This window comes from Equus przewalskii, chromosome 26 (assembly GCF_037783145.1).
Source record: "Equus przewalskii isolate Varuska chromosome 26, EquPr2, whole genome shotgun sequence".
NCBI lineage: Eukaryota > Metazoa > Chordata > Mammalia > Perissodactyla > Equidae > Equus > Equus przewalskii.
In genome coordinates this window covers 30,829,853-30,856,421 of record NC_091856.1, presented here as the reverse complement: position 1 = coordinate 30,856,421, position 26,569 = coordinate 30,829,853, and the positions used below count along the sequence as shown (strand labels likewise).

The 26,569-nt window shown below is 57.8% G+C and overlaps 1 protein-coding gene across 3 annotated transcripts in view; it reads left to right on the top strand.

Annotated features, from left to right (window-relative positions):
- Positions 1-26,569, top strand: part of NIBAN2 (niban apoptosis regulator 2) — a 52,882-nt gene that overhangs the window by 14,082 nt on the left and 12,231 nt on the right. For 2 of the 3 annotated variants that reach the window (XM_070596577.1, XM_070596579.1), the window contains exons 2-4: positions 18,271-18,401; positions 23,120-23,248; positions 25,268-25,373. In XM_070596577.1, coding sequence (XP_070452678.1) covers positions 18,271-18,401; positions 23,120-23,248; positions 25,268-25,373 — 366 coding nt within the window. Of the gene's footprint in view, positions 1-9,380; positions 11,218-18,270; positions 18,402-23,119; positions 23,249-25,267; positions 25,374-26,569 lie in introns of those variants that run through there. The other variant, XM_070596578.1, reaches the window with a different exon arrangement.

The window sequence follows — 26,569 nt, the reverse complement described above, 5'->3', positions numbered from 1 at the left end:
GGCAGTGGAGGTGGGCGTGTGGGGGACAGTGGGGTGGTGAGAGTGAGTGGATTCTTGTCCAGCTGGGAGCATCTACGACCCACCAGTCCTCTAGCCCTTAGGTTAGAGGCCAGGTGGCTCACTGCTCCGGCCAGAACATGTTCCTGGCCCCCTGGGTGATGTGCGTGGCTGCTGCAGGCATGTGAGGCAGAAGGCTGGGCTCGAGGACCCCTTTCTGCAGTGCTCAGGGCTTCCCCTCTGCCTGTCTTTATTGTGACCTCAGCTCTCTGTGCCTCCGTTTCCCCATCTGTAAAGTGGGGATGGCCATAACTACCTCTGAGAGCATTGTGAGCTTTATGATGAAGCCATGTGAACACTCAAGAGTTTCTGCTCTTGGGGTCGAGTGCCCCCACCCAGGTCAGGGCCTCCCTCCTGGAGGTGCCCAGGCAGCCTGGACTTGAGTGACAAGATGGTATTAGGTCAGGTCCCTTGGCGATGAGCTCTGACCTCCCCCTCAGACCTGCAGTGGCTCCCATCTCCTAGCATCTCTCATAGATCAGGTCCTCAGCCCCCAGAGGCTTGGCTTTCCCAGAGCTCCCCCTTTTATTGTTGTTGTTGTTACATAAACAATATCTAAAGATCAAAGAACTATTAGAAAATATAGACAAGTAATAAGAAAGTGAAAACCACCAATAATCCTACCGCCCAGAAATAGTGCCTTTTAGGCATTTTCCTGATGTATAATCAACAGTGGCTTGTGGGCAGCTGCCTAGTGTCGACCCCCTGCAGCGTGTTGAAGGGCAGCAGAATATTCCATTATGCCCCAGTTGTCTGCATTTTAACTTGCTCAGCCAAACCCCTGCTGCTGGCCACTTGAGTTGTTTCTATTTTTCATTGTTGGAAGCGGTGCCCAGTTGGACAACCCGAATCATTGCTGTGGGGTTAACCCATTGATTGCACCATTGTTTGAGAGCCTGCTCAGTGCCAGGTCGTGAGTGGGACTGGGGGGCTGGATGGGGAGGCAGCCATGGTCCTCACCCTCTCAAGGACCCCTTTCTGGGAGGATGACCCAGCACAGGGGCCCCTGCTGAGGTGGGAGGTAAGGGCGTCTCTGGGGGCCCAGAGGGCAACACTGACCCAGGCTTGGAGGTCATCAAAGGCTTGTTGGAGAAGGGGGTGTCTAAGTGAGACCCAAAGGGTGAAGGAGGATGCGAGGGTCATGGCAGAGGGTGGCTCTGCAAAGGCCCGAGGCCCAGAGATCGCAGGTGTTGAGGGGAACCAGAATGTCCCAGAAATTGGTGGGTTTGCCGTGGTTCTTGCTGGCTGTGGCAGCAGCTCCCTCATGTGCACAAGCCTTGGGAAGCTGATTTTCAAAGTGCTGGGACATCTGTCCCTTTGTGGGGGTGGGGTCGTCTTCTGATGGGGGACATGGAAGCAGGGGGCTGTGCCTGCCGCGTCTGAGAGTCCGGCAGACCCAGATCTCCTGGCCCTGGGCATGCCCCTCCCCCACCCCTGCGCCAGCCCGGAGGGGCAGAACAGGCTCAAGCGCAGGGCCTGCCCAGCTCCAATTTCCCAGGCCCTTTGCAGGTGCTGTATCATTTGACAGAATCTGCCGGAAGAGGAAACTGAGGACCCAAGCTTAGGTGACGGTTCGGTTTGCATGACGGGGTGGCGACCTTTTCTGCTGCTGAAGTGTGACCTTGGGCTTGTCAGGCCAGCTCCTGACCCGGCCCCACCTGTGGAGGAAGCAGCCTGCTGGGATTGGAGAGCCCCTGGCTAGCACTGTCCACCCGGGGCTGAGAAGGGTCTGTCCCTAGGCCTGAGCTGGCCTTTCTGGGAAAGCCCCATCCTCTCCCTGCGTCTTCAGATGCCTGGGAGACTGGATTGAGGTGCTCTTGTGTTAGCTCGCAGTCGGGGACAGATACTGATGTGGAGGTGCTGTGCTGGGTGCTGACGATATGTCATGAATGAGACAGACAGGGTCCTTGTCCTCATGGGGGAAATGGACCCTAAACAGTTAATTATTAAAGCAGGGTTTGCTGATGACTCACAGAGGGTTCTGACCCGAGTGGGGACAGTGACCGTCAGGGGTCACTTTCAGTGCCCCAGGCTGACAGGTGGAACTTGGACCAATTTGATCAAGCCTGGACGGTGGGCTCCTCTGGCGCCCACCAATGTGGTCCTGTGTTGGGGAGGGCACACACTATCTTATATCACGGTTGGAGGGTGTCAGGGCCTTGAGGGTCCAGCACAATAGAGTCCAGCCCCTTCCCTGGACAGACAAGGGACAGAGAGCCAGGCACAGTGAGGGACTTGTCCAAGGTGACCCAGTGGCAGTCAGGTGCCCTGACTTGGGGCCTAGCGCTCTTAACCCCGCGTCACCACCTGGAATGTGTGCCTGGAATCCATGCATCACTGCCCAGGGAGACAGGGAGCCCATCCCCATTCGCCCTCGAGGGCCCCCAGGGAAGCAGACACGGCACTTAGGCCTGCTGGCTGAGAGCAGAGTTTCCCAAGATGGGGAAGCACAGATGGGGGTCATGCAGGCACCTGGAGCAAGGAATGTGAGGCTAGCAGGGCCTCCGAGGGCATTCATTCCTGGCTCTCCCGTTCTGTCCCCTGCTGGAGACCAACGAGACCTGCAGCTGGTGACCCAAGGGTGGGGCAGTGGCGTGCTCCGCTGGCTCAGAGGGGCAGGTCATGGGGAGTCTTGTTACTTGAATAAACTTTGCATCTTCTATCTGCATAAAGCCTCTCCAGCAAAAACTGGGAGGTTTACTGGTTCTAGGCATTGAAGGAAATTTCTGCCCCCTTCACTAACCTGATCGCCATGCCCAGGGTCCCTGGCGTTCTGGCCTGGTATTGGATCTGCTTGGGCCTGGTAGCAAGCACATGAGCGAATTTTCATGTTGGCCCACCCACCTACCCCATCTCCCCTTGCTTCTCCCTCCCTGATGTTGCCCCCCACCCCTCACTTGCCGTCAGGACTCAGGGAGCCAGCACTGCAGGCAGCAGTGTGTGTGCATGCGTGTGTGTGTGCATGTGTGCATGTGAGATGGACAGGCAGGGGAAAGTCTGGGTCCCTGGACAGCTTGGGAAGAAGCCTGACTTGGCCGTAGTGAAAAGGATGTTGGTGTCAGAGAGCACTTGGCTCGGGAAATGTGTAGGATTTGTGTCTCTGGGTTTAGCCCTTTTCCGTTAGGGGTGGGCCACAGCAACTGGCACTAATTAGTGGTTGGTTCTTATGAGAACAGCAGCTGGCATGTATCGGGCTCTCACCAACAATCAGGCAGAGTGCCGAACGCTTCTCACATGTTCTTATTTAGTCCTCACACCAATTCGACGTGTGTACTATTTTTCTCTCCATTTGATGAATAAAGAAACTGAGGCTTGGGAAGTCATGGTCAATAGCAGAACCAGGTCTGTGTGGTTCCAAAGTTTGTGTTTTTACTGCTAACCTCTCCCCTGGGACAGAATCTTCTTTACAGCCTCCTTGCCAATTTGCTATCCAGCCTCTGCTTGTATACCTCCAGTGATGGGGAGCTCTCTACCTCCTAGGGCCACCTGTCCCACACTGGGCATCTGAGACAGAAAGCCTTCTGGAGTTCTGTCCGTCTTTGGTGGATCATTTAAGAACAGGCTCCAGTTTGGCCCAGGCTGGCTATGGCTAGGTTTCCCTGGCATCTGTTTTCCCTGAGGAATTATCCAAGTGTTTTGCTTTAGGGGAAGAACTAAGGCCTCCCTACCTTTCCCTCAGCAGCCCCTTTCCAGCATCATTCGTCACATAATGAGCAAGCCTGAGCAAACTCAGTGTTGAGACCCTAAAGGTATTTTTGTTAGCACTGATCTGGATGTCTTAGTCAATGCAATAAGACAAGAAAAAAAAAAAAGAGAGATATAAATACAAGATACCAGGAGAGCAAGACATGTGTCCCTGCCCTGTGGAATTCAAAGCACTTTCCCATCTAGCCTCCCCCTTAGCCTTGTCCACTCTGGACCTGTGGGAAGTGGAGGCTCAGAGAGACAAGGAACTCACTCACCTGCTGTGCCACCAAGCGGAGGGGCTGTGGTCGGCCGAGGTTTAGTGGCATGTGGTTTGTGGGGTGCTTGCTTTCAGCATCTTCATTGATGTTTCTCTCTCCACTTCCCCTTTCTGATGAGTTAACCCCTGAAGGATGAAGGCCCAGAAAGATTGGACCCCAAGTGTGTTACCTTCCTGTCCCCCGAGGGGCCCACTGAGGGACCAGTGCCCTGCACTTTGGGCTGAGAGCAGGCTGTTCTCATTCCCCTTTGCTGGTCCCCATTTTGTGGCCTGAAACATATCACAGAAAACTGCCATTAGCACAGGTGGACACACTGGGACCCCTGGGCTTGTGAAAGGCTTGCTGCCCACCCACCCACTCACCGACCCCCAGCACTTGGGCACATGGGGCTCCTTTTGATTAGTGGTCCTTATCACCGATAATGCAAGCCCCCGTTTACTCAGGCTCTGTGCATTTCCTCATTTCAGTGACTCCTTATGGCAACCAGACCAGGTGGGTACTGCTGTTACTCCCATTTTACAGCTGAGGGAACTGAGGTTCAGAGAGAATTAAGTCACATGCCTAAAGTCCTGCAGCCCTTGAGTGGTGGGGTTAGTATTTGAACTGAGATCTGATTCCAGAACCTCAACACTACTCTGCTCTGTGAAAACCTTCTTCTTGACGTAGAATGTACTCCTAAATATTTGTGGAATGCATTAATGTTTTCTCGCATGTCCGAATCTGTGCATTTCCTGGTGTTCTGCTTGGCACACTCTCCCGGCCCAGCCTTCCTCCACCTGGCTGGCATCTCTTCATGTCTCAGGTGCCACCTCCTTCTGGAAGTCTCCCGTGACCCTGCTGGCTGGGTTGGCCGCCCCTCCTCTGGGTTCCTGTGACTTCCCATGCTGCCCCCAGACAGAGACTTACCATACCCGTTGTAGGTTCTTTTTTTTGAGGAAGATTAGCCATGAGCTAACTGCTGCCAATCCTCCTCTTTTTGCCTGGCTTTGAGCTAACATCCATGCCCATCTTCCTCTACTTTGTATGTGGGACGCCTGCCACAGCATGGCTTGCCAAGCAATGTGTAGGTCCGCACCCGGGATCCAAACCAGCAAATCCCGGGCCGCTGAAGTGGAATGTGCGAACTTAACCGCTGTGCCACCGGGCCGGCCCCCATTGTAGGTTCTGTTGACAGTCTGTCTCCGTCGTTAGACAGCAGGGACTGAGTTCATCTAGCTCACTCCTGAATACCCAGCGCTCAGTGGTTGGTAAATGAAGGAGGGGAACGTGAAGCCTTTCTTGTCTGGTATGATACAGCCCCTGAGATCCTCACCTGACCTTGGCTCTGCCCCCAGCGGCCATTTTGCTTGACCTTGAGCTGGCTGATGGAGGACATGGATTTCGGCCTGTGTCCTGTCCCGAGCTCCTTCCTCGTGGTGGCTGGTTGGGGTGGTGGTGATGCTGCCTACTGGGGTGGTCGTGGAGGAAGGGCTCAGTCAGCAAGTTCTGCCTGGGCGTCTCAAGGTTGATCACCAGTCTGGGCGCTGAGGGGAAAGTTGGTGGTGGGTGTTCTAACAGGCCCAGGACAGGGATCCAGGCCCCTGCTGGGCCTGGCAAGGTGAGTGTGCCATGGCAGGGTGCCCTGGGTCCCCACTCCAGCCTTGGTGCTCTGTGCTTTGGCATGAGAGCAGGCGTGTGCTGAGGAACACCTGGCGACCACGCAAGGGGATGCTGTCCTATGGCTCCGGGACAGTTTTGACAGGTGGCTAGGCCCCATGTCGTGAGGGATCAGATTCATTGGGTGTGGCGAGGATAAAAAGAAAGGAATGGAAGTAAGGAATGTTGCTGAGAAGTCAACAGAAATGGGTGACTAAGTATGAGGGGGATGGAGGTTAATGTTTACAAAATCGTGTCAGAGATCAGCCACCTCTGTGCCCATCCTGATGACGACAGCCCCTTCAGGGGGAAGCTAACTGTCCCCAGGGCACTCAGGAGCATACAGAGGCTCAGAGGCGAGCACTGGACCACCGAGCCTGGGAGCTGGGATTAGTTTGGCGTCTGTCCGGCTCCCAAGCCAGGGCTCCCTTTGGGGGCAGGAGGCCGGAGGGAAGTTGAGCAGGGGTGGGCCCAGACGAGGTGGCTGGTCCTCCTGGGGCATCTTGCAGCTCTGAGAGTCTTTCTGGCTGCCTTTGACTGGCCCTTTGATCCCTTCTTCATGGCCGTTGGCCTGGGGTGTGGCCTTGGCCGGGGCAGGGCATGGTGCAGGACACCAGCCTCGGGAGCCCATCCCGAGACTTGCTCCCCAGAGCGGAAGTGGTGCTCTCCATGGCAGGCACAGCGCTGGGCGCCCTAGGTGGGCCCAGGGTAGGTGTGGGTAGGCTGGTAGCCCTGGGTGGGGGATGCTGGGGGGGACCTTGGCAACCCTTCTCCAGCCTTCCCAGCTTGGGTCTGTGTTCCCAGGGAGCAGGGACGCCTGGCTTCTGGGCTCCAAGAACAAGCCGCCAACTGTAGGCTGTGGGCACGGGGCTGCTGCCAGGCGAGGAGGGAGGGGCTGGGAGGGGCTGACAGGGCTTTTGTTTCCCTGTTTGTGTCAAGATGAGAATGGACTTCCTCCCACCAGGGCGGCCTGGAGGTGTAAGGAAAGGGCAGTCCCTGGTGGGCGGGTCTGCAGTCTGCCTTTTTTTTTTTTTATTTTTTGGCATTTCTCTGTGCCTCCGCTTCATCTCCCTCCCTCCCCAGGTCCTCCCCAGGCCTCAAAGCTCGCTCCTCCCCACCGGGCCAGGCCCGGCCGCTGAGCTGTGGTTAAATATTTGCTCACTGAGAAGAGCTTTAAAGGCAGCTTTGTTGAGAGATCCCGCTGGCTCCTCCTGGCCCCACCTTCTTGCCCCGAAGCTGCCTTGGTGATGGGGAGACCCAGCCAACCTCTGCCCTCCTCAGCCTCCTTCCCAGGCCCACGGTGGCCTCCTGGGTGGCCATTTGGGCACCTTCCACTTAGGGCTCATTCACTTAGCACTTGTTTCTGGAACATCCACCTGGGCCAGGCAGGAGCTGGGCGCGGGCTGGGGGGTGGGGGGAACAAGGTTTCTGTCTGTGGGGCGTGGGGTGGAAGGGGCCTTTCACGGTGACACACTGACTGCTGTGGAGAGGAGTGCCAAGCAGAGGGCAGCGGTGGTCATGGAGGGGACCGCACTGCAGGGGACTGGACTTGTCTGTGGGGGGATCCCAAGGAGGTGACATTGGAGCCTGGGGAGGAGGAGACGTTGGAGCCTGTGAGGGAGGAGGAGGTGCCCAGGTTGGGGGGATGGGCTGTGGGAGAGCGTTCCAGGCCACAGACCCCAAGAGCAGAGACAGTTTTCCCCTCCGGGTACTGAAGTCCGACTGACTTCTCTCTCCATGCTACTCTCCGAGGAGCTGGGCCACCGACGCGGCTGTGGGACCTCGAGATGCTTCCTCCTCATTCCCACAGCCTCAGTTTCCTCATCTGTCCCATGGAAAGCTTGGACTTGGTCTCCGAGGGCCCTTCCCAGGTGCAGTGGCCTGTTAGCAGCACATGTCACTGGCCCATAAATGAGGGGACATCCCAGGTCAGGGGTTCTACCATTGCTGAAGGTCAAGATGACAGCCACGTTACCTTTATAAGGCTCCCCCCGCCCTTTGATGGATAACGACGAAAACCAGCATCTCCTGAGGACCCCTAGTCACCAAGTGAGATGTGGGCACTATCACATTATGCCCATTCTACAGATGGGGAAACTGAGGCCCAGGGAGGCCGTCCTGAGCTCAGGGTTTGCTTCTTGCCTTGACGTTGGCCCTGAAACACACCTTCCTCTGTGAGAGACCCACTCCTCTTCAGAGCCAGCACTGCATGGGGTGCCCTGGGATACAGAAGGGAACAGTTGCCACTTCTAACCCGTGCAGCTGCCTGTTGAGTGGGGAATGTTCCGGCAGAGTCAACAAATACTTCTGAGCTCGTTTCTCTGTTCTGGCAAGTTCTAGGTGCTAGGAGAGAGCAGTGAACAGAGGCCAGCTTGGGTTCACGTCCCAGTTTTGCCTGTGTGATGTTGGGCAAGTCTCTTGACCTCTCTGAGCCTCAGATGCCTCATTCATAAAATGGGTTTAACAGTAAATTCTGGTGAGGGTTCAATGAAATAACGTTGACGGTAGTTGTTAGCGTGTATGGGAGCTGCTTCTGTTCCTGGCGCTGGGCCACGTGTGACATGTTAGCTCATGCCCAGTTATTGTTACAGTTACATGCAACTGGAAAACACTGTGGTGGAAGAGATGGTGTTTGAGTAGGGCCTGAGGTCTGCTAAGATTGAACTGTGGAAAAGAGGGGGCAGGGAGTTCCAGCCAGAGGGCACAGCATCTGGGAAAGCTTGGAAGGTGGGAAATGGCTGAGGAGGGGGGATGGGAGGAAGGGTTGAGATCCTGGTGGATCCTGGATCCGATTCAGCCTAATGTGTTTGTGGGCTGCGGTGTGCTGGGCCCCGTGGTGGGTGCTGAGAATGCAGTGATGGCTGAGCCCACGGTCTCCTGGGGCCATCAGAGGCCAGCGACAGCCTTTACCAAGTGCTCCACGTGACTCTCCCGTCGGTGTCCCCAGCCCCGGGAGTCTGCGTTCAGCCCCAGCTTGGATTCAGGCTCCTCCTCTTGACAGCAGGCTGACCTTGAACAAGTCAGTGGGCCTCACAGCCTGTTTCCTCCGTGGGGGTGATGCCCGTCCCCACCTCCTGTGCCTCATGCCCTGCAGAGTGCTGGCCCATGTGGTGAGCGCCTGGTGTCCCCAGCCGGCGTCGTGCCTTCCAGCTGTGTGACGCAGGGTAGGCTCTTGAACCGCGCCCATGCTTTCATTTCCTCCTCTGTCTACTGAGGTAGTGACTGAACCTCCCTCCCGGGCCGTTTCGGTCTCCCACATAAAGTCCCTCACACAGAGCTGGCATGTGGTTGGGTGGCTGTCATTCTTGGGCCTTGGTGTGCTGTGGGCTGCTGTATTTACGGGGACAGGTTTTTCCTTGTTTAATAACCGGCCCCAGGGAAGGGATGACCAGCAGAGGGTCCCTTCAGGGCACCTGAGGCTGGCAGGGAGTGTAGCCAGCCACCTTTCCGAGGAGAGAGGATGGCCTGGTGCGCCTGTTCTCATCGCCAGCCGCAGCCCTCGGGTTGGGCGTTAGCCCCCCTTTCTGTGGTGAGGAGGCTGTGGGGTGTGTGGGGAGCTTGATTGCTCAATGGGGGTGGTGGCGCTCCACCGGGATGGCCCCGGCTGAAGATTGCTGCCTCTGGCCTCTAGCTCTGAGCGCCCTTCGTCCTTCCCATTCTTCCTGCGTGCCCGGCCCCGTCCCACATGCAGTGGCTACTGCCTGCGGCACTCCGACAGGGAGCAGGCCTTTCCCCAGTGTGAGATCAGTGGCGAGCTGTGGGAGCGTGTAGAGGGCGCCCACCAGCCTGGGACTTCCTAGGGGAAGCGATGGTGCGGTGGAGAGCTGAGGCATGAGCTCAGCAGAGCAGGGGGAGTGCGCCTGACCCAAGGGCAGCCTGTGCCAGACCCCCATGGCAAGGAAGAGCGTGGTGGGGCCCGGGGACACACTGAGGAGCTCCATCTTTGTCCTAATGGCAGTGGGAGCCCTGGAAGGTTTTTGAGCAGGGGAGGTTCGGGGTGAGAATTGTCACAAAAAGATCCCTGTGGCTACTGTGTGTGGGAAGGGTCAGAGGGAGCCAGGAGTGGAAAGTTGGAGGCTGTGGCAGGCATGAGACGGGAGGGGCCCGGCCGGGGGTGGTGACTAGTGGTGTTGAGCTGTATTGGCTCTTGACTGGCCGCTAGTCAGCTAGGGAGCCCACCTCACCCTGATGGCCTTGCGCTGGGGAGCAGGGCATGGCCTGGGTGGGAATCCTCTCTGGCCCAGAAGTGGGGTCCCAGGGACCTGCCACTGCCCTCCAGGGGCTCTGAGTGCACCCCTACTTCAGAAGTACTGGTGGGGTGACACTGGGTCAGTCCCTTGCACTCTTTGGGTGCTGTCCCCCTTCTGGACAAGGACTGGCCTTGGGGGGAGACAGTCCACTGTCCTGCCCCTCCTGGCTTCCAGCTGCTGTTCAGACTCTTCTCCTGGGCCAGCTGCCAGTCCCCCTCACCTGGTGGCCACTGGAGCCTGTCATTACCCCCCTCCTCCCAGCTTGCCCCCTGATTACAGGTCCTGAATGGGAGCCGTGTCAGCCTTTCTGATGGCAGCCATCCACAAGGCCAGGCTGGGTGGAGCCCCTGCCCCCAGAGGCTGGCAGCCTGGAAGGTGGGGGTAAGATGGATTTGCCCAAACTTTGTTTCCTTGTTTAACTCAGACTGTACTGGGTCCATGTCACTGACAAGCTGAGTGTCCTCAGAGAAGTCGCTTAACCTCTCTGAGTCTCAGTGTCCTCTGTAAAGTGCGGATAGCACATGACATAATGTGTGTAAATGTGTAGCACCATTACTGGGTGCAGAGGAGAGGCCGAACCCATGGCTGTTGCTATTAGGTGTTAGGAGTGATATTAGGGGTGAGGCACTGGGGCCTGGCCTGCCCTGCCAACCCAACTTGGTTGGGACATGCTGTGTGACCCTAGGAGACTGTTGCCACCTCTCTGGACTTCAAGCTTTCCCTGCTCTCCCAGGCAGATGATGGAGATGCTGGTACTTTGATCAGCTCTATGACACACAAAACAGTCCTTGCCCCGACTCGGCCTCTGCTGCTCCTTAGGCTCTGGGTGGATGGGGTTGGTTTCCCTGGCACACAACCCTCCCCGCCACCCGCCCGTGCTCTGGGAACCAGGCAGGCAGGTTCTGGGCCTGCCCCGCCCTGCAGGGTGCCGCCTGCCTGGTTTCAGTGGGCACGTCTCAGCCCTGAAACCAAGCAGGGCCTCGTGGGTGAGGCGTGTCACTGGAGCCCACTGGAGCGACCGGATGAGCCAGGAGCTGGTCTGGCACAGTGCCCACAGCCGGGCCAAACCAGGGCTGGGACCAGCGCGAAGCCCCCATGGTTGGCCCGAGGCTGGGACGCAATCTCGGCTGGAGATGCACCGGCAGCATGGAGGGGCGTCCGGACCTGGGCTTGGATCCTGCCTCTGCCACACCCCACCCAGCCTAGGACTCGGGAGGAGTCTCCCTTCTCTCGGCTCCTTGTCTGACCTGTTCCTCCCATATGGACGCGACCTGCTCCAGGGCTGAGTTGTGGATTTGGGGGATGATCAGGTAAAAGGCTTAGCACAGGTGTGGTGCATGCTGGGTTGGGAGAAGGCAAAGGAACTCCTTCGCTTGGTGTTCCAGGCTCTCCGGGGTGGGGCATACCTTTCCTAGGTCCTTTCTCCAAGGACCCCTGCACTCCCTCCTCCCCTCCTCAGCTCAGCAAGCCCTTCTCCTCTCTGAGCCTCAGTTTCCCTATATGCACAGTGGGCCCAGTACCCAGCCCCCCAGAGTCTCCAGGGAACTTCCTGCCCCTCTGGCCCCGCCCCCGATGTCTGCGGGAAGTCGCGTGATCCTTAACGTTGTCAGTTTGGAAAATCAGAGATTAACCTTCTTCCGGCTGCCCTGGCTGCTGTTGGTGCCGGTGCTGGGGATGGGCTGGACCGGGCCGGCAGTTGCTCAGCCCGTTTCAAGGGCCTCTCCCTGGTTAGAAGAACCTTGGACAAGAGGCACTTTATAGGAGCCCCGTGCGCGACATGCCTCCTCCTTGCCGGGCAAAGTGCTTGTTAGCTGATTGATCTTATAATCCGATCAGGCAGGTACTGTTGCCCCATTTTTCACAGAGGGAAACAGGCTCAGAGAGGGAAGGGCCTTGGCTGAGGCCACACAGCTAGTAGGTGGCAGAGCTGGGACTTGGACCCAGAGCCCATGTGCCTCGTGGAGATGGTGCTCTGTTTGCAGGTACGGGTGGTGCTGAGTCCCGTCCCCTCCACCCCAGTCCTTCTGTCTGGCCCAAGGGGACTCTGATCTGCCCCCACTCAGCGCTGACTCACCAGCAGCTGAGAGGAGGTGCTGAGCCAGCATCCGGTCAGCTCCTGGGGCCAGGGCAGCACCGATTAGATTGTCGTTGAGATTTTGGATCAGCTGAGCTGACAGAAGACCCACACACCCATTTCACAGGTAGGAAAATTGAGGCCCAGGGAGGATGGACAAGTAAGGATCCAGCAGGTGCGAAGGTTGCCTGCCAGGTCTGACCAGCTTGGGGCTGGAGACCCCAGACTTCAGTCCTGGCTCTGACAGTCGCCAACTGTGTGACCTTGGGAAAGTTACTTTGCCTCTCTGAACCTCAGTTTCCTCATCTGTAAAGTGGGGATAATAAAGCCTGCTTTGACCGCCTCTGGGGACTAGGCAAAGACCCAGCAAAGTAGAAGGCAGGGCTGTGGAAATGGTACTGTGGGGCGGCGGGAGGGACCACTGGGATGGAGAAGCTTTCCGGGATGCGGCCTATTGTGCAAGCTTTGGGGTGAGACAAGGTTTGAAACCCACCTGTTTCCCCATCCAGGCTGTGTGTCTCTGAGTAAGTCACCCAGTCTCCCTGCGCCTCAGTTTCCTCACCTGCGGAGTGGGATAACGGTATCTGTCAGCCTCAAATGAGCTGTTGAACACGAGTAAGTTCTCAGTGGAGAGGAGCACCTGGGAGCTCTGGGGGCAGAGTTAGGAGGACCGGCTGGTGAGGGGGCCCCTCTGGGTCACTCTCCATGGTCCCCAAGGAAGCAGACTTCGGAGACTGAGATCCAGTGATCTGGGGGGCACAGCCATCCTTAGATCCAGAGATCTGAGATGCAAGATCCCTTACTCCGCCAGCTCGCTGAGAGGCTTGGCTCTGAAACAAGCCCCAGGAAAGCGTGTGTGTTCGCGTGTGTCTGTGTGTATTTCGTCCTCTTCCCCCACCCCCGTCCTGGGAAGTGGCCTCTTCAAAGCCGGATGGAGCCCGCTATCCTCATACTGCAGACGTGACGTGGAGATGGCGGCCCGGGGATGGGCAGTGGCTCCCTGAAGTCCCAGAGCACAGCGGTAGCTGGGCGCAGATCAGGACCCTCAGCCCCACTCCCAGAATTCACGGGCTGCCCTCTTGGCCTAATAAGGGAATTAGGACGCCCATGGACAGGCCCTTCCCGTGGCGCCCCCACCTAGGTGCTCAGGAGGTTTGTGTTGCCTGATGAGTGAAATGACCTTTTGTGAGCCGTTTGTCTTTTGGAGGCTTGGTTTGTACACCTGGACGGTGCAGCTTTTCCATACCTGTGTTTATATCGGGGGCCATTTAAAGAACCTGGGTGTGTGCCTTGGGCCCTTTCCTCCTAGTTGTGGGGACTGTGCTGGCAGGGGGACACAGAGTGGGGCAGTGCTTGGCTCTGGGCACCAGCAGAGGCTGAGGATTGTGCCAGGGGCGTCCATCAAGGTCAGGTGGGCACCTGGGTTCCAGGGTGTTCCATGCCCACAGCCCTCACCCGTGCCTGTGCCGCTCCTTCTTCTAGTGGGTTCTCTGGAGACCTACCCATCATTATCATTATTATTATTTTGTGATTCTTGACATGTTTCTTTTTTTTTTTCTGCTTTATCTCCCCAACTCCCCCTGCCCCCACCCCGTACGTAGTTGTATATCTTAGTTGCAGGTCCTTCTAGTTGCGGTATGTATGTCCTATTTCTTGTTTAAAAAAAGTCTTGATTGGATTTTTTTCACACTGCAAAAGTTATACCTGCTAAAAAATTTTCAAACAGTCCCTTACCATTGTTCTTATAAGCTGAGCACTGTGATGGTTAATAGTAACGTTCACAGAGCTCCTGAGCCGAGCCCTTCAAATGCTGTCCTGGCCCTGCAGAGCACTGTGAATGGATTCTGTTACGCCCATTTTACAGATGAGAAACTTGAGGCTCTGAGAGAGCTGGGCGTCTTCCTGGGCTGGGGTCTGGCAGAACCGGGACTCCAGCCCTCACCCTGGACTCCTGACCAGGAGGTTGGGAGGCTGGGGCTGGAGGGCAGGCCCCATCTGTCCCCCCATAGCTTCTCATTCAATAGCACCTGGGGCTGAGATGGGTGAGAAAATGTGGAAGGTTGGCAGGGCCAGCCCACACCCTCAGGCTGCTCTGCCCCAGCATCTCGGTAGCTCCCAGCAGCAGCTGGATCGCTACAACCAGCCAGGGCCTCTGCTTCCTCTCTGCCCTCTTGGAGGAGGGTGCCCTGTCGGGCCCTGTGGACACTGGTCAGAGCCAGGAGCAGGCGGGGGTCAGCAGGCTGCGGCTCGAACCCCGACTGCCTCGGTCTGGCTGTGCAACCTCAGGTGAGCCCGTCATCCTCTCTGGCTCACAGTCCCTTTTGGGATGATGAGCCTTGGTCTCTGAGGCCCCCAAATCCATGGCATGTGGTGTCTCCAGAGACCGTGGGAGGAAGCGGGAAGAGCTGGGGTGGGCAGGTGTGGAGGAGGGACCACCTGCAGACACCCAGGCAGGGCTCTGTGGTGGGATTTGAGTCATAAAACCCCTGTGGCACCCGAGGGAGACAGCTACTGCAGGGTGGCAGGGAGGGAGAAGGGGTGCTGAACAGCGCTCATGGGCCCCAGAGCACAGCAGGAGGATGGAGGCCCGGCCTTGTCAGGGCTGCAGGGCCCGCCTGGGTCCTCCAGCAGCAACTGGCCTGAAAGGCCACTGGCGGCCCCTGTTGAGGGCTTCTCCCCTTGGCTCCTTTGTCCAGGCTGGACCCCCTCCCCCACCTGCCCAGGCCCCCCACAGCATCCTGAGTCTTCATCCTCTGCCTTCCTGCGGCACATCCTTTGTACCAAGCACATGGCATTTCCTCCCAAGCTGTCTTAGGCTATCTCTCAAGAATGCGCTCGGGGCTGCCTCTGCCAAGAAGCCAGCCTTGGCCCTGCCTCCCCACAGTCTTCCCTTTCCAAACTGAGGCCGAGCGCGCCCGGTTCCCTGTGCTGCCCGGGGGGACCCTCCTCTTAGTCCTGAACCCCCCCAGGCGTGCCGGGGTCCGCACCCCTTGCCCGGCAGCTTCCCCACCCCTGGGGGGCCTGGCATACAGTGGGCCCTCAAGAGCTGTTTAGAGGGTGGATGACCCCTCTTGCCCAGCACCTGCCTGTGCCAGGCCACAGGGCTGAGCAAGAGAGATCCAGCGTAGAGCAAAAGGGTGCCGGCTCACCCTCCCGGGGTTGGCAGTCAATCCTTAGATGCCAGCATCCTCTCTCTCCCAGTCCGTTTAGCTCCTGAGTTGGGAGAGAAGTTTGGGTCGTGGGAGACCCCACACTCTCCTAATCTGTTTGGTTCTGGAATTTCAGGTGGCGAAGGATTTATCTGAAAACAGATCAGATCAATACGGTTCTCGAGTGTGGGTAGCAAGGCATGCCTGTCATTGCAGGTGAAATTGGGCCCAGGGCCACTGCCGTCTGTTTGGGGTGCGGGCTGCCTCCTCTTTTCCTTCTCCGTTGAGTGAGGCACCCCTCGAGTTTCTGCTCGCACCCTCTCCTCTCCACCCTCTGCCTGGTGCCTTACCCCTGTCCTCACGCCTCTGCTCCTGGTCCCCCGTCTCACTTGGATACCTTGTCTGCATCCCCAGGTGAGGGGTCCTGCATCCCTAGGTGAGGGGTCCTGAATGAATTTCCTGGCCTCCTACCTAGCCCCACCCCCTCAGCCCGGGCACTTCCGCCTGTCAGCCTCCTCTGTGCCTTCTGGCTCTGTCTGGGTCACCTCGTTCTCCCTTTTCACTTCCTCAGCCTCCGCTGGCTTCCTCTCCCTCCCACAGCCCCACCCTACGTGGACTTGGACGCCCCTCTGGACGCCCCTCGGTGGATTGATGCCTGGGCCTCTTGGCTGTGCTGTGCCCTTCTTGTCCTCCCTCCTACTCCAGCCCCGGGGGCCTTCTAAATGTGGCCCCTCCCTGCCTGGACTCGATGTCTGGGCTTTGCTGACCCAGCAGCTGAGAGCATCCTGTGAGTCAGACCCGAGTTCGAGTCCTGACACAGGGCAGCAGCTTTCTCCTGGGCCTGGCTCCTCAAGGGTCAGGGCAGATTTCGGCCCTTCTGGAACTAATGCTCTGAGGCGGGGTGCACCAGGGCCGGGTCAGGCGTCCTAGAGCCATGGCCGAAGGGCCCCAGGGCCCAAGCCATGCACCCTGCACGCTGGGAGAGGGCCTCTTGGGTGTCGGGCTCCTTGGGGCAGAGTCAGGACAAAACCGTGGGCTGGGGCTGCAGGGGCTGGCGGCTGAGAACCTGGCTCTCCAGTCCTGGGTCCGCAAGCTTCCTCATCCCTAAAATGGGAAAACAGTAGCGCTGACTCCCAAGGGTTTTCGTGACGATTCTTGGGGATCATGCCTCTAAAACTTGCCCACCCACTGGCTCAGGTTAACACTCAATAAATGGCAGCTCTAATGATGACGATTACGTGGTTTATCAATATTATTGTTGTCTATTTGATAAACAAATATTGATCCTATTTTGCCCATTTGGCCCCAATTCATTACCCCATTCCCCCTGCCCCCACACTGCCTCATCATTTTTCAAAACAATTCCCATGGTCTTTGAGAGAGTTCTGGTTGTTTACGGTTTTTAGGAAATAGGCATTCAAAGCAAATTCCTCATTTGTTCTCCCCTTCCTTCCCCCAAAACAGAATCTGGACAGACATGACCTCATTCTGGGAAAGGGGAGCACAGGCAGGGCCAGGCCCGTGGAGGGGTCCCTGGGCTGAGCAGCCTCTGCAAGAAGTGGAGGGAGGGGGGCCCGCCTGAGACCCTGAGGGAGGGGTGTGGGATGTGGCACACCCTTTCATCCTTCCTCCCCGGCCACCACCTCTTGCCTGGCTCCCAGGTCTCATCCCAGCTCCACTAGCTGTGTGACCTTGTGTCAGTGACTTAACCTCTCTGGATCTCAGTTTCCATCTCTTAAAATGGGGATAACACGAGCCCTACCTCCCAGAGCTATTGAGAGGATTAAATGAAGTATCCTAGCTGGGTGCCCGTCGTATCCAGAGACCAGCCCTGGGAGGGATGGCGTCATGTCAGGCTGTTCTCTTTTGAGAAAGGACCAGCTCTTCGAAATCTGGAATCCAAGGCTGTCAGAGGTGGCAGGGCCTGTCCATCACTGAGTCCAGTCCTCTCAGTGTACAGGGGGAAACTGAGGCCCAGAGAGGGGAGCTGCACAGTGGGCCGGAACAAACCCCAGCTACTCAGGACCGAGAAGTCTGTCCCAAGGAGAAGGCCTCATCATCATGAGTCACAACCCTCTCTGGTCCTTGTTTGCTTCATCCTTATATGGGGACAACCAGGCAGTGCAAATGCTGGGCGTCTGATGGGTGCTGGGCCCGCTCCGGAGGCCACAGCGCTCACCGTCTCTGTTCAGAAACAGCTTCAGCCCATAAGAGAAGCCAACGGCCAGTGAGAGTAAAAAGGTTGTTAACTTGGTAGATGAGTTAATTTTAGTGTGTTTATTTTTTATTGTGGAAGGAATCATGCTTGTAAAATAATTCAAACACTATGAAAGTGAATAAAGCAGAAAATGAACTTCCCTCCGGGCCCCTCACTCCCGCGCCCGGAGCTCCCACCCCTCGCGGTCTGAGGGCTGCCTCCGGGACCTGGTCCTCTGTCTCTGGGCAGAGATCGGTTATCCGCACAACAGGAGTCCCTTTGAATGAGATGATCGGCAGCGTGTGATTCTGTATGTGGGGGGTGTGGACACCGTCCCTCGGTTGGGACGTGTGCCTGTGGATGCCCTCCGTCTTCTTCCTGTGCCGGGGGCCGTGCTGTGCTGGGTCATTCTCCACACGCACGCATCTGGCTCCGTTCCGGTGATGGCTTTGGTGTGCATTTGCCTGCTGTTCTCCCTCGAGTTCTATGGGGAGGCATCAGAGGGCACTGCATGCCCCCTTAAAACGGTACCCACAGCTCCAGTGACCCTCCAACAAGGCCGTCCCGATTGCCAGCACGCGGCCTGGTGAAGGCGTCTGGGCCCCACGTCCCGCCCGGTCTGACCGGGCTGTCGGTGCCGGTTGCGTGTGTTTGCTGACCGGGAGGCTGAGCCTCTTTTGCTCGTCTGTTAGTTTCTTGTGTTTTCTCATCGGGGATTCGCTGGCTCCGGTAATCGCCCCGCTTCCCGGCTGGAGGGTCACCCAATGTGTGCAGAAAATGCCCAGTGCTGGCCAGAGACGCGGTGTGGATGAAAATGCGGAGCTTGTGCAAACAACTTTACAACCAGGAGTGTGGGGCGTTGTGGCCACCCCTCCCCGGGGCAGGGTCGCTGTGCCTAGGTAACCATGATGACCTCACGGTCCTGTTTGTCCTTCCCTTTCAGAAAAGACTGGGAAGATCCTGGCAGAGTTCCTTCGTTTCTACGAGGACCAGTATGGCGTCGCCCTCTTCAACAGCATGCGCCACGAGATCGAGGGCACGGGGGCACCGCAGACCCAGCTGCTGTGGCGCAAGGTGAGGGGTGCCCAGAGGGTGCAGGGCAGGCTCTGACACCTGCTCGCCCCCGTGACTGCTTACTTGGGCCTCAGTTTCCCATTGTTGCCGTGATGGTCTGTAAGGGCCCCACCCAGCTTCTGAATCAGAAGATAACTCGATGGTGTTGTCCAGGCCCCTGGATCGCCGAGGGTGACTCCTCCCAGCTGACCCCTGCTTTGTCAGAGCTGGGCTCCAGAGTCGTCTGGACAGGCCTGGGTTCAAGCCCAGCTCCTCCTCTTCCAGGCCATGTGCCTGTGAGCAAATTAGCGCACCTCTGGGACCTCAGTTTACTCATCTGTAAAATGGGTTGAGAACGCCTCCTGCACTGGCTGGCTGTGAGGATTAGAGTCGAGTCGACCGGAGCCTGGAACAGGGACGGTTCTCGGTGGGTGCTGGCAGACACTGTCGGCATCCCCGGCCCTGTCATTATCCCACTATTAGTAGTAGGATGATGTTTGCCCGGTAAGGATTTGTCGAGCGAGGGACTGGAAGCTGTGTGGGGTCAGTATGGGCCAGAGAAGGCCAGCAGAGCCTCCTGGGAAGGGGATCTGTGATGGGTCCCCGGGTGAGGCTGGGCGGGAATGGCGCAGAGGAGGTGAGGGAATGTCAGGAACACAGATAGGGCTCTAAGTGCCCAGCTGGAAGCTGCCGGTCCTGGGTCTGGCCATTTGCAGTGAGAGGCCAGCGCGTGTTGCTCTGGGGGTGGTGCAGGGGCCTCCTTTTCAGCCTTGGGAAGTCTCTTTTGAGGGCACCGCACATTCCAGGCCTGGGTCATTCTCTTTCCATGACCATCACCCTCTGCTCCCTGGATGGCCAGGCGGGTGGCAGAGGGAGAGGTGATGTTGAGGGAGGGTGCCAGCCCCACCCCCTCAGCAGGTGGCCTGGCCCTAGAGTGGCCAAGCAGCGGCCTGGAGGCTACCTACTCCTGGCTGGTGGCCCCTGGGCAGAGTGCCCACCAGCTTCCCTCTGGGGAATCTGACTGGCTGAGCCAATCGCTCTGGGAGTGGGGCCCAAATGAGGCCAGCCAGGCGACCCCGGGGCATCTGGCGTTCAGGTCATTAGTGGCTGAGGTCTGTGGTTGGTGGGCTGCAAAGTTACCTCGCTCACCTTGTCACACCTCCCTGCCCTATCCTGTTGGCTTCCTCTGGGCTGCCTAGGTCAGCCTGTGCCCAGGCTTCGAGGTGCTGGGGGCAGTGCTGTAGGGGAGGGACCGAGGCTGGAACCCCGTGGTCTGGTGGGAAAGAACTCAGGGTGACCTGAGTCCAATTCCTCTTAGTAGCTAGTGGCTTGGGCAGTTGATTCAACCTTCAAGCCTCAGTCTCCTTGTCTGACAAACGGGTACTCACGGCTCTGTGGGGAGGATTTGGTGAGAGAATACAGGGGGTGTGGTAACGGGCAGCAGGTGAGATTACTAAGGTGGGCGTGAGTCCTGACTTTCTGGGCAGCTCCTGATGTGTGACTTCGCCTTGCTGAGCCTCAGTTTCTCTGTGAAATGGCATTCAGAGAGGGGTCATCGTGGGCCGCAGGAGTCAGAGCAGCTTCGTGGAAGGGGTGGGGATTTCATGGGGCTCTGGAGGTCAGATGGGGTTCTGATGGTTGGGAAGGCCTCTCAGGAAGGGGACCGGCTGGGCACAGTGAGAGGACAGGGAGACAGCCTGTGAAGGCCCCAGGAGGGAGGGGTGGGCTTGTTTCCCTCCTCTCCCCACCCTCCCCCAAAACCAGGTGGCTGAAAATGGGCCCCTTTACCGTGAGACTAAAGGGGCAGGGGCAGGCATCGCTTGACCCGGCTTTGAGGTCTTGTGACCCTTTGATGTTCTCTCAGCAGGAGGAACAGCTGGAGGGGGTGTGGGAGCTGCTGAGGAGACTTGGGGATGACCCTGAGAGAAGGTGGGCTGGCCCACAGGCGTGGACACACACTGACAGTGTCAGGGCAGGTCCTGGGGCCACGCTGCCCTTGCTGGCCCTGCGGACACTCGAGGAGACAGACAGTAAACAGCCGCTTACACAATAAAGTGGGTGCTGTGAGGGAGATGACAGTGAGCTCAGACAGTGGGGGCCTGACCTTGTCTGGGTGGCTCACAAGGGCTTCCTGGAAGAAGGGCATCTTCAGCTGAGGACCTGGAGGGGGACGGCCAGGGCTGTGTGTCAGAGCCTCTCAGAGCATCACACACCCCTTTGCTTTTGGACCCAGAAGAGGCTGTTTATTCCCCTGGTGTCATGGTGTCCTCCTGACCCCATGACAACAGGAGGGCAGAGGTGCCCGGGGTTGTGGCTGGCCTGGGTGTCTGCCAGGTGCACATCTGTGTGTTAGGGAGGGTGGCCTCGGGCCCAGCCCAGGTGAGCCACTTCGAGTGGGCAGAGCTGGAACTAACTGCTCCCCAGCTGGAGAGAAATGTCACAGGCTGCCCAGGTCCCAGTAACCCAAGGCAGAAGCGGGGGCTGCTGACAGCGCCAGATGTTTACCCCACGCGAAAACACCTTTAACACTCGCGGTGGTGCAGAGTCATTGCGGGAAAACAGAAGTAATACGTAAGAAAGAGGAGTAAAATGACATCACCCACAATCCTTGAAAAGCAGGGACTTTTGGTCCTATTTTGCCACTTAGGAAGCTGGCCATCAGGGTGCTAAGTCATGATGGTAATATCATAACAATAGAAATAATAATATTAATCATCATCACCGTAATAATACCAATTGTTCTATTAGACACAATAATGGAGCTAATGATAATACAGTGGCAGTAGCGATAGTCATAATAAAAACAGCGGTTGTTTTCTGCAGGCACAGATGTGGACCCTGAGGCTGGGAGAGGTGGAGCCGCTGGTCTACGCTCCCCTGGTGTGGGTGGTGGAGTTGCGGACCCTTGCAGAGCCCAAGACATGTCGCCTGGCCTGTTGGGTCCCTTTCGTTTCCTGCAGGCTTTCCAGTGGACACACGACTCCACCCTGTGAACGTCTTAGAAGGAAAACCCAAACCCGCATCTACCCACCGCTCCCGGGCTGCCCAAGGATCTGGGGGAGGACTTGGGGGGTGGGGGGGGTGAGCTTGGTCCTCGACTGCAGCCCCCCGCTGACCCTGAGTCCTGGGCCCCTGCCCTGAGCGGGCAGGAGGACATAAACCAGCCCCTGGGGGGTGAGGGGCTAACGGGCGTGTCAGAAGAGCTTTGTCTGCTCCTTCTTTCTAGAAAAGACTAGAGAGCTGGGTTGAGAGGAGGCCCAGTCTAAATATAGACCACTTAGCATAGCTTTGTGACTTGGGCAAAGCCCTCTGTAGGGGGGTGGGGGGGCGATGGGGGACCATTTTCTTTTCCTGTAAATATTTTTATCCCTGGGTAGGAAGCGGCCTGCAGGGGCCCTATTGTTTGAGTACAATGGGTCCTCATTTTCCAAGAGTGTTTTGGCATTTCCCCTTGAAGAGGGGCAGGGAGGTTGCTGGGAAGAGGGGGCTGCGTGTGAAGAGACAGGGCCTGGGCTGGCACCTGACCCGGGAGCAGACCCAGGAGCGGAGCGAGGAAGCTAGGAAGGGTTAGGCACCAGTAAAATAACACTTTCCCCCATTATTACTTATCATACACCTTTCTTTTTGTAAAAGGCACCAAATTTATCCTAGAATGCCCAGGAGCTACCTAGAAACCCAGGGACACTTAGGCTTCCGAGCTCCACCGTCCAGGAGTAAGCCTGCTCCCTTTTGGCCTCTGTGTCTCCTTTCTCGAAGCCTCCTGGTGCTGGTCTGCTCAGGAAGTCTCTCTCCCGGATGGCCACCCTCTCCCGTCCCTGAATAGGTCAGGCCGTGGAGCTAGGAGACTGACACAGGCTGAGTCGTCCTCAGCGTGGCCAGGGCGGTCCCCGCGTCCTGGGAGCTGAGTGCTCTGCCTGCCAGGTGCCCACTGCTTGCGGGAACTTTGCCTGTGTCATCTCAGAATCCTCGAGCTGCCTCGATGAAGTCTGTGCTGTCACGGTGCCCATTTTACAGATGAGAAAACTGAGGTTCAAAGAGGTGTCTTTGTCCGACTGAGTCAGGGGTAGGGTCAGAGCTGGGGCTTTGCAGCAAGGCCAGACCACACTGCCCACCAGTCTGCCAGGACGCCAGTCAGACATCGAGCCTTCCAGACTGAGGTCCCCTCCACCCCTATCCCCAGATTCATGGGGGGCCATCTGCCAGTGGTCAGAGCCGAAGAGGCTCTCTGGAGCCCCCTTGGTCAAGGTTTTGTTGTCCCGAGGGGAAACTGAGGCCCAGAGCTGGAGAGAGACTTGCCAGGCGTTGGGGCCTTCACACGCCCGGCCTGTGGGCATGTCCCCTCCTGCTGGAGTGACTGCGCGGCACCCACGCTGCGGTGGTGGGTGGATGTGGAAGCAGCCTGCTGCCAATTCATCCCCAGGTAGCTGTGCCCACCTAGGGCCACGATGGAGCGAGAGACGTGGTGCTGGCTGGGCCCTGAATCGGGCTGCCTGGCCTGGATGCAAGTGCCAGCATCACCCCTGCTCCACCTGGACCCTGGGGGGGCCTTTCTTGCCCTGAGCCTCGCTTTCCTCATCTGCCAAATGGGTGCGACACAGCAGGGCCGCGTGAGGACTCAGATCAGGATGGAGGGTGTGCTCAGAGGGGGCGAGCTCGCAGGCGCTGCTGGCCGGGCTCTTACCTTCTGGGGGGACTGCCGCTCCTGCCGGGCCTCACTCCCCACCCGCTCCCTCCCTCAGGTGCCGCTGGATGAGCGCATCGTCTTCTCGGGGAACCTCTTCCAGTACCAGGAGGACAACAAGAAGTGGAGGAACCGCTTTGGCCTCGTGCCCCACAACTACGGGCTGGTCCTCTACGAGAACAGAGCGGTGAGGCCCCAGCCCGGCTCCTCCCGGGCCCAGCCAGGCCCGTGCTTCCGCCCACCCCGCCAGCCATCCTGCTCTATGCCAGTTATCACTGCATGCCCCCCACTCCCAAACCCAAGGCTGCAGGCCCCCATCCTCAGCCTGCCACCCCGCATCCCCCCTTGGCTGTCCCCAGGGCCACAGAAGAACGTCAGTAGCCCCCTCCTCCCCACACCTGTTTGCTCTGCTGGGTGCCCTCTCTAAATGGCATTTCATCAAGCCAGGCCCCCAGATCTTGCGGTCACCTTTCACTACCTCTCTGTGCACCACCGGCTCCTCACCAGCTCCTACATCCCCCCCAGCCCCCCTGCAGCCCCAGGCTCCAGTTGTTCTCAAGGCCCTGCAACCTCTTCCTTTCCAGGGCCCTAGCCCCTCCCTCCTCAGCCTCCTTCCTGGCTGGGGTTCCTACCCCATCGCCCCACACCCCCCGCCCCTCGCCTCCATTCTTGTTCTCCCCTCAGCCACGGCAGACTGCTGAGCACGTGAGTCTGGCCAGCTTACCCCTGGGTAGTGGTCCCATCTTTTTCCTTCCTGATTCTGCCCCTCCCCCTGCACCCCCGACCCCATTACAGCTCCCTGCTCTGCAGTGTGTTGGTAAGTGTCCTGCGATTGTTCCTTTTCTTTGCTTTGGGCCCTTGGGGAAGCCCCTCCTGCTTGAGCCACAGACCCAATTTCTTCTACCAAACCTTTTTCCAGAGCAGCCAACGGGACAGGCCGGAGTTCCGACTGTTTCAAGGAAAATCGGCGTTAGAGTAACATAAACAGGGTCAGGAGCAACCTGATGCCCCTGGGCAGTGGTTCTCAAAATGACAGCCTGCATCAGAATTCCCTGGAGGGCTCGATAGAAAACAGGTTCCCGGGGCTGGCCCAGTGGCGTAGTGGTTAAATCCACGTGCTCCGCTTCAGCGGCCCCGGAGTTCATGAGTTTGGATCCCAGGTGCGGACCTGCACACCACTTGTCAAGCCATGCTTTGGTGGTGTCCCATATAGAAAATTAGAGGAAGACTGGCAATAGATATTAGCTCAGGGCCAATCTTCCTCACCAAAAAAACCCAACAAAAAACCAGGTTCCTGGTCCTATCCCAAATTTGATTCAAGTCTGGATTAGGGCCAAGAATTTGCACTTCTAACAAGTTCTAGGGTGATGTTGATGTTCCTGATGATCAGGGACCACACTTTGTAAATCTTTGCCCCAGACGTTCTGAGCCATGCTCAAGAAATGTGTTGAACAGGGACCCCTAGTGGCAGCGTGCAGCATGGCAGCCCTCCTGTATGAGCCATTACATCAGGACTCCTTTTTCCTTCCACTGGTGTGAGAAAGCAGTGCCCAGACCTAATTCTCCCCCACAGGGCACTCGAGTGATGCTCAGAACCTAGGGAAGTTGGTGGGCAGTTCAGGCTAATGGTCTAAGACCCCGGGCTTTAGAGGCAGACAGACCAGGTTCATGTCCCATGTTGCTACTTAGGAACTGTGTGAGCTTGTGGTTAATAAGGTGCCCACCTCTCGGATTGCGAGAATTCCGTGAAGTGAAGCAGGCAGTGCCCTTAGCACAGCGCCTGGTGTGTAATGAGCACTCAGCTGGTGGTAGCTGCTGCTGATAGAGGCCGTAGTGGCGTGGTGGTGATAACAGTGGCCTCAACGATGCTTACTGGTCCTCGCTGTGCCAGACACTGTGCTAAGTGTTTTACGTGGATGATTTCAGTCCTCATGCAGCCCTGGGAGGTAGCAGCTGTTATTAGGCTGGCTTTATAGATGATGAAGCTGAAGCGTAGGAGGTGGAGGCCTGTCACCAGTCACTGCGATGGTCGAACTCCTCTTCGTCTTCCCTCTCCCTCACTCCCTCCTCCTCTTCTCCCTTTGCCTCCTCATCCTCACCTTGGCAGGCCACACTGAGTAGGGCCCTGGAGCCACAGTTGGAGAGGGCATTTGGGCTTGGCCACACCCCTAACCCCCAGAGACCATCTCTCTTGTCCCTTCCTCAGGCCTATGAGCGGCAGGTGCCACCCCGGGCCATCATCAACAGTGCAGGCTACAAAATCCTCACCTCCCTGGATCAGTACCTGGAGCTCGTAGGCAACTCCTTACCAGGTAAAGAACTGCCGATCCCAGGCCGAAAAGCACAGGCCCAGAGATTGAACCAGGGGAGAGGGCGGCCCTGATCCCAGAGCTCCAGGCTCCATGTTTGCAGGAAGACCAGCTGGGCCGCGAGCTGTGGCAGGTGCCCAGCATGACCTGAGCCCTCAGACGAGAGGCCTCCTGGGCCTGAGAGGGGGGTACCTTGAGACCACCCCGTGCACTGGGGCTGGACCAGCATGGGCCCACTGAGTCCCCTGCTTCCTGAGCCTTAGGCTCACAGTGGTCCAGTGGGGGTCTCACTCTCCGCCCTTCCCTCTCCTTGAGAGATCCCAGGAGGAGACAATCAGGTGACTCTGCTTCGTAAACTGCGGAGTCAGTACTGCATTCGGAGGAGTTATTCTAGGCGTCCTGTTTCTACCCCCACCCCCGTCAGAGACTCCCAGAAGCCCGTCCTAAACACACCTGCCTCTCAGATGATCCCAGGGGAATTAAGGGGAGGGGGAGGTGCTGGCCTGGGGGGCAGCTTGTGCCCCCAGATAGGACTGGGGAGTAAAGCGCCCCGTGTGGTTGGGGGCTCAGCCAGAGTCGGCGATCCTGGATTCCAGCCCCAGTCTGGCTTAGTTTTTGCTGTGTCTTCTCGGGCAGCACAGCACTGCAAGGACTGACCAGGGGTGTCATGTAGACCCCTCGAGGTGCTGTGTGCCCTGAGCCCAGCACAGGGACACAGGCTCAGGGCGCAGAGAAGAACTGTCACTGTTGTATTATTAACAACAGTGGCGAGGTCACGGCCCAGGACTGCTCATCTCACTGGATCTCAAATATCCATGTGGACAACATAGAAAGAGAGAGAAAAATCCCCTTTTATTTATTTTCTGTCCACCACATACCTCCCTCCCACCTTGGACATTTAAACCACACTTTGGTCTCCACAGCTGAAATTTGGAAGGAAACCCAAGAAAGTAATGCTTGGCCTTTGACCCTGAGAGCTCTGACCCTGTGTTGTTGGTGCCTCATGCACGGAGTCTAGAACCTTCTCCAAGAGGGAGGTGGGCGTGACCTCATTACCAGCACTAAGAAATGGGTCTGAGCAGATGCCGGGGGATTCTGAGGTTCCCTTAGCCAGGCTGTGGAGGACACACGGGGACAGGCTTGGTCACCCCGGGGCAGGCCAACCCTCTCTGGGCCTGAGCCTGCCCGTCAGAGTGGGG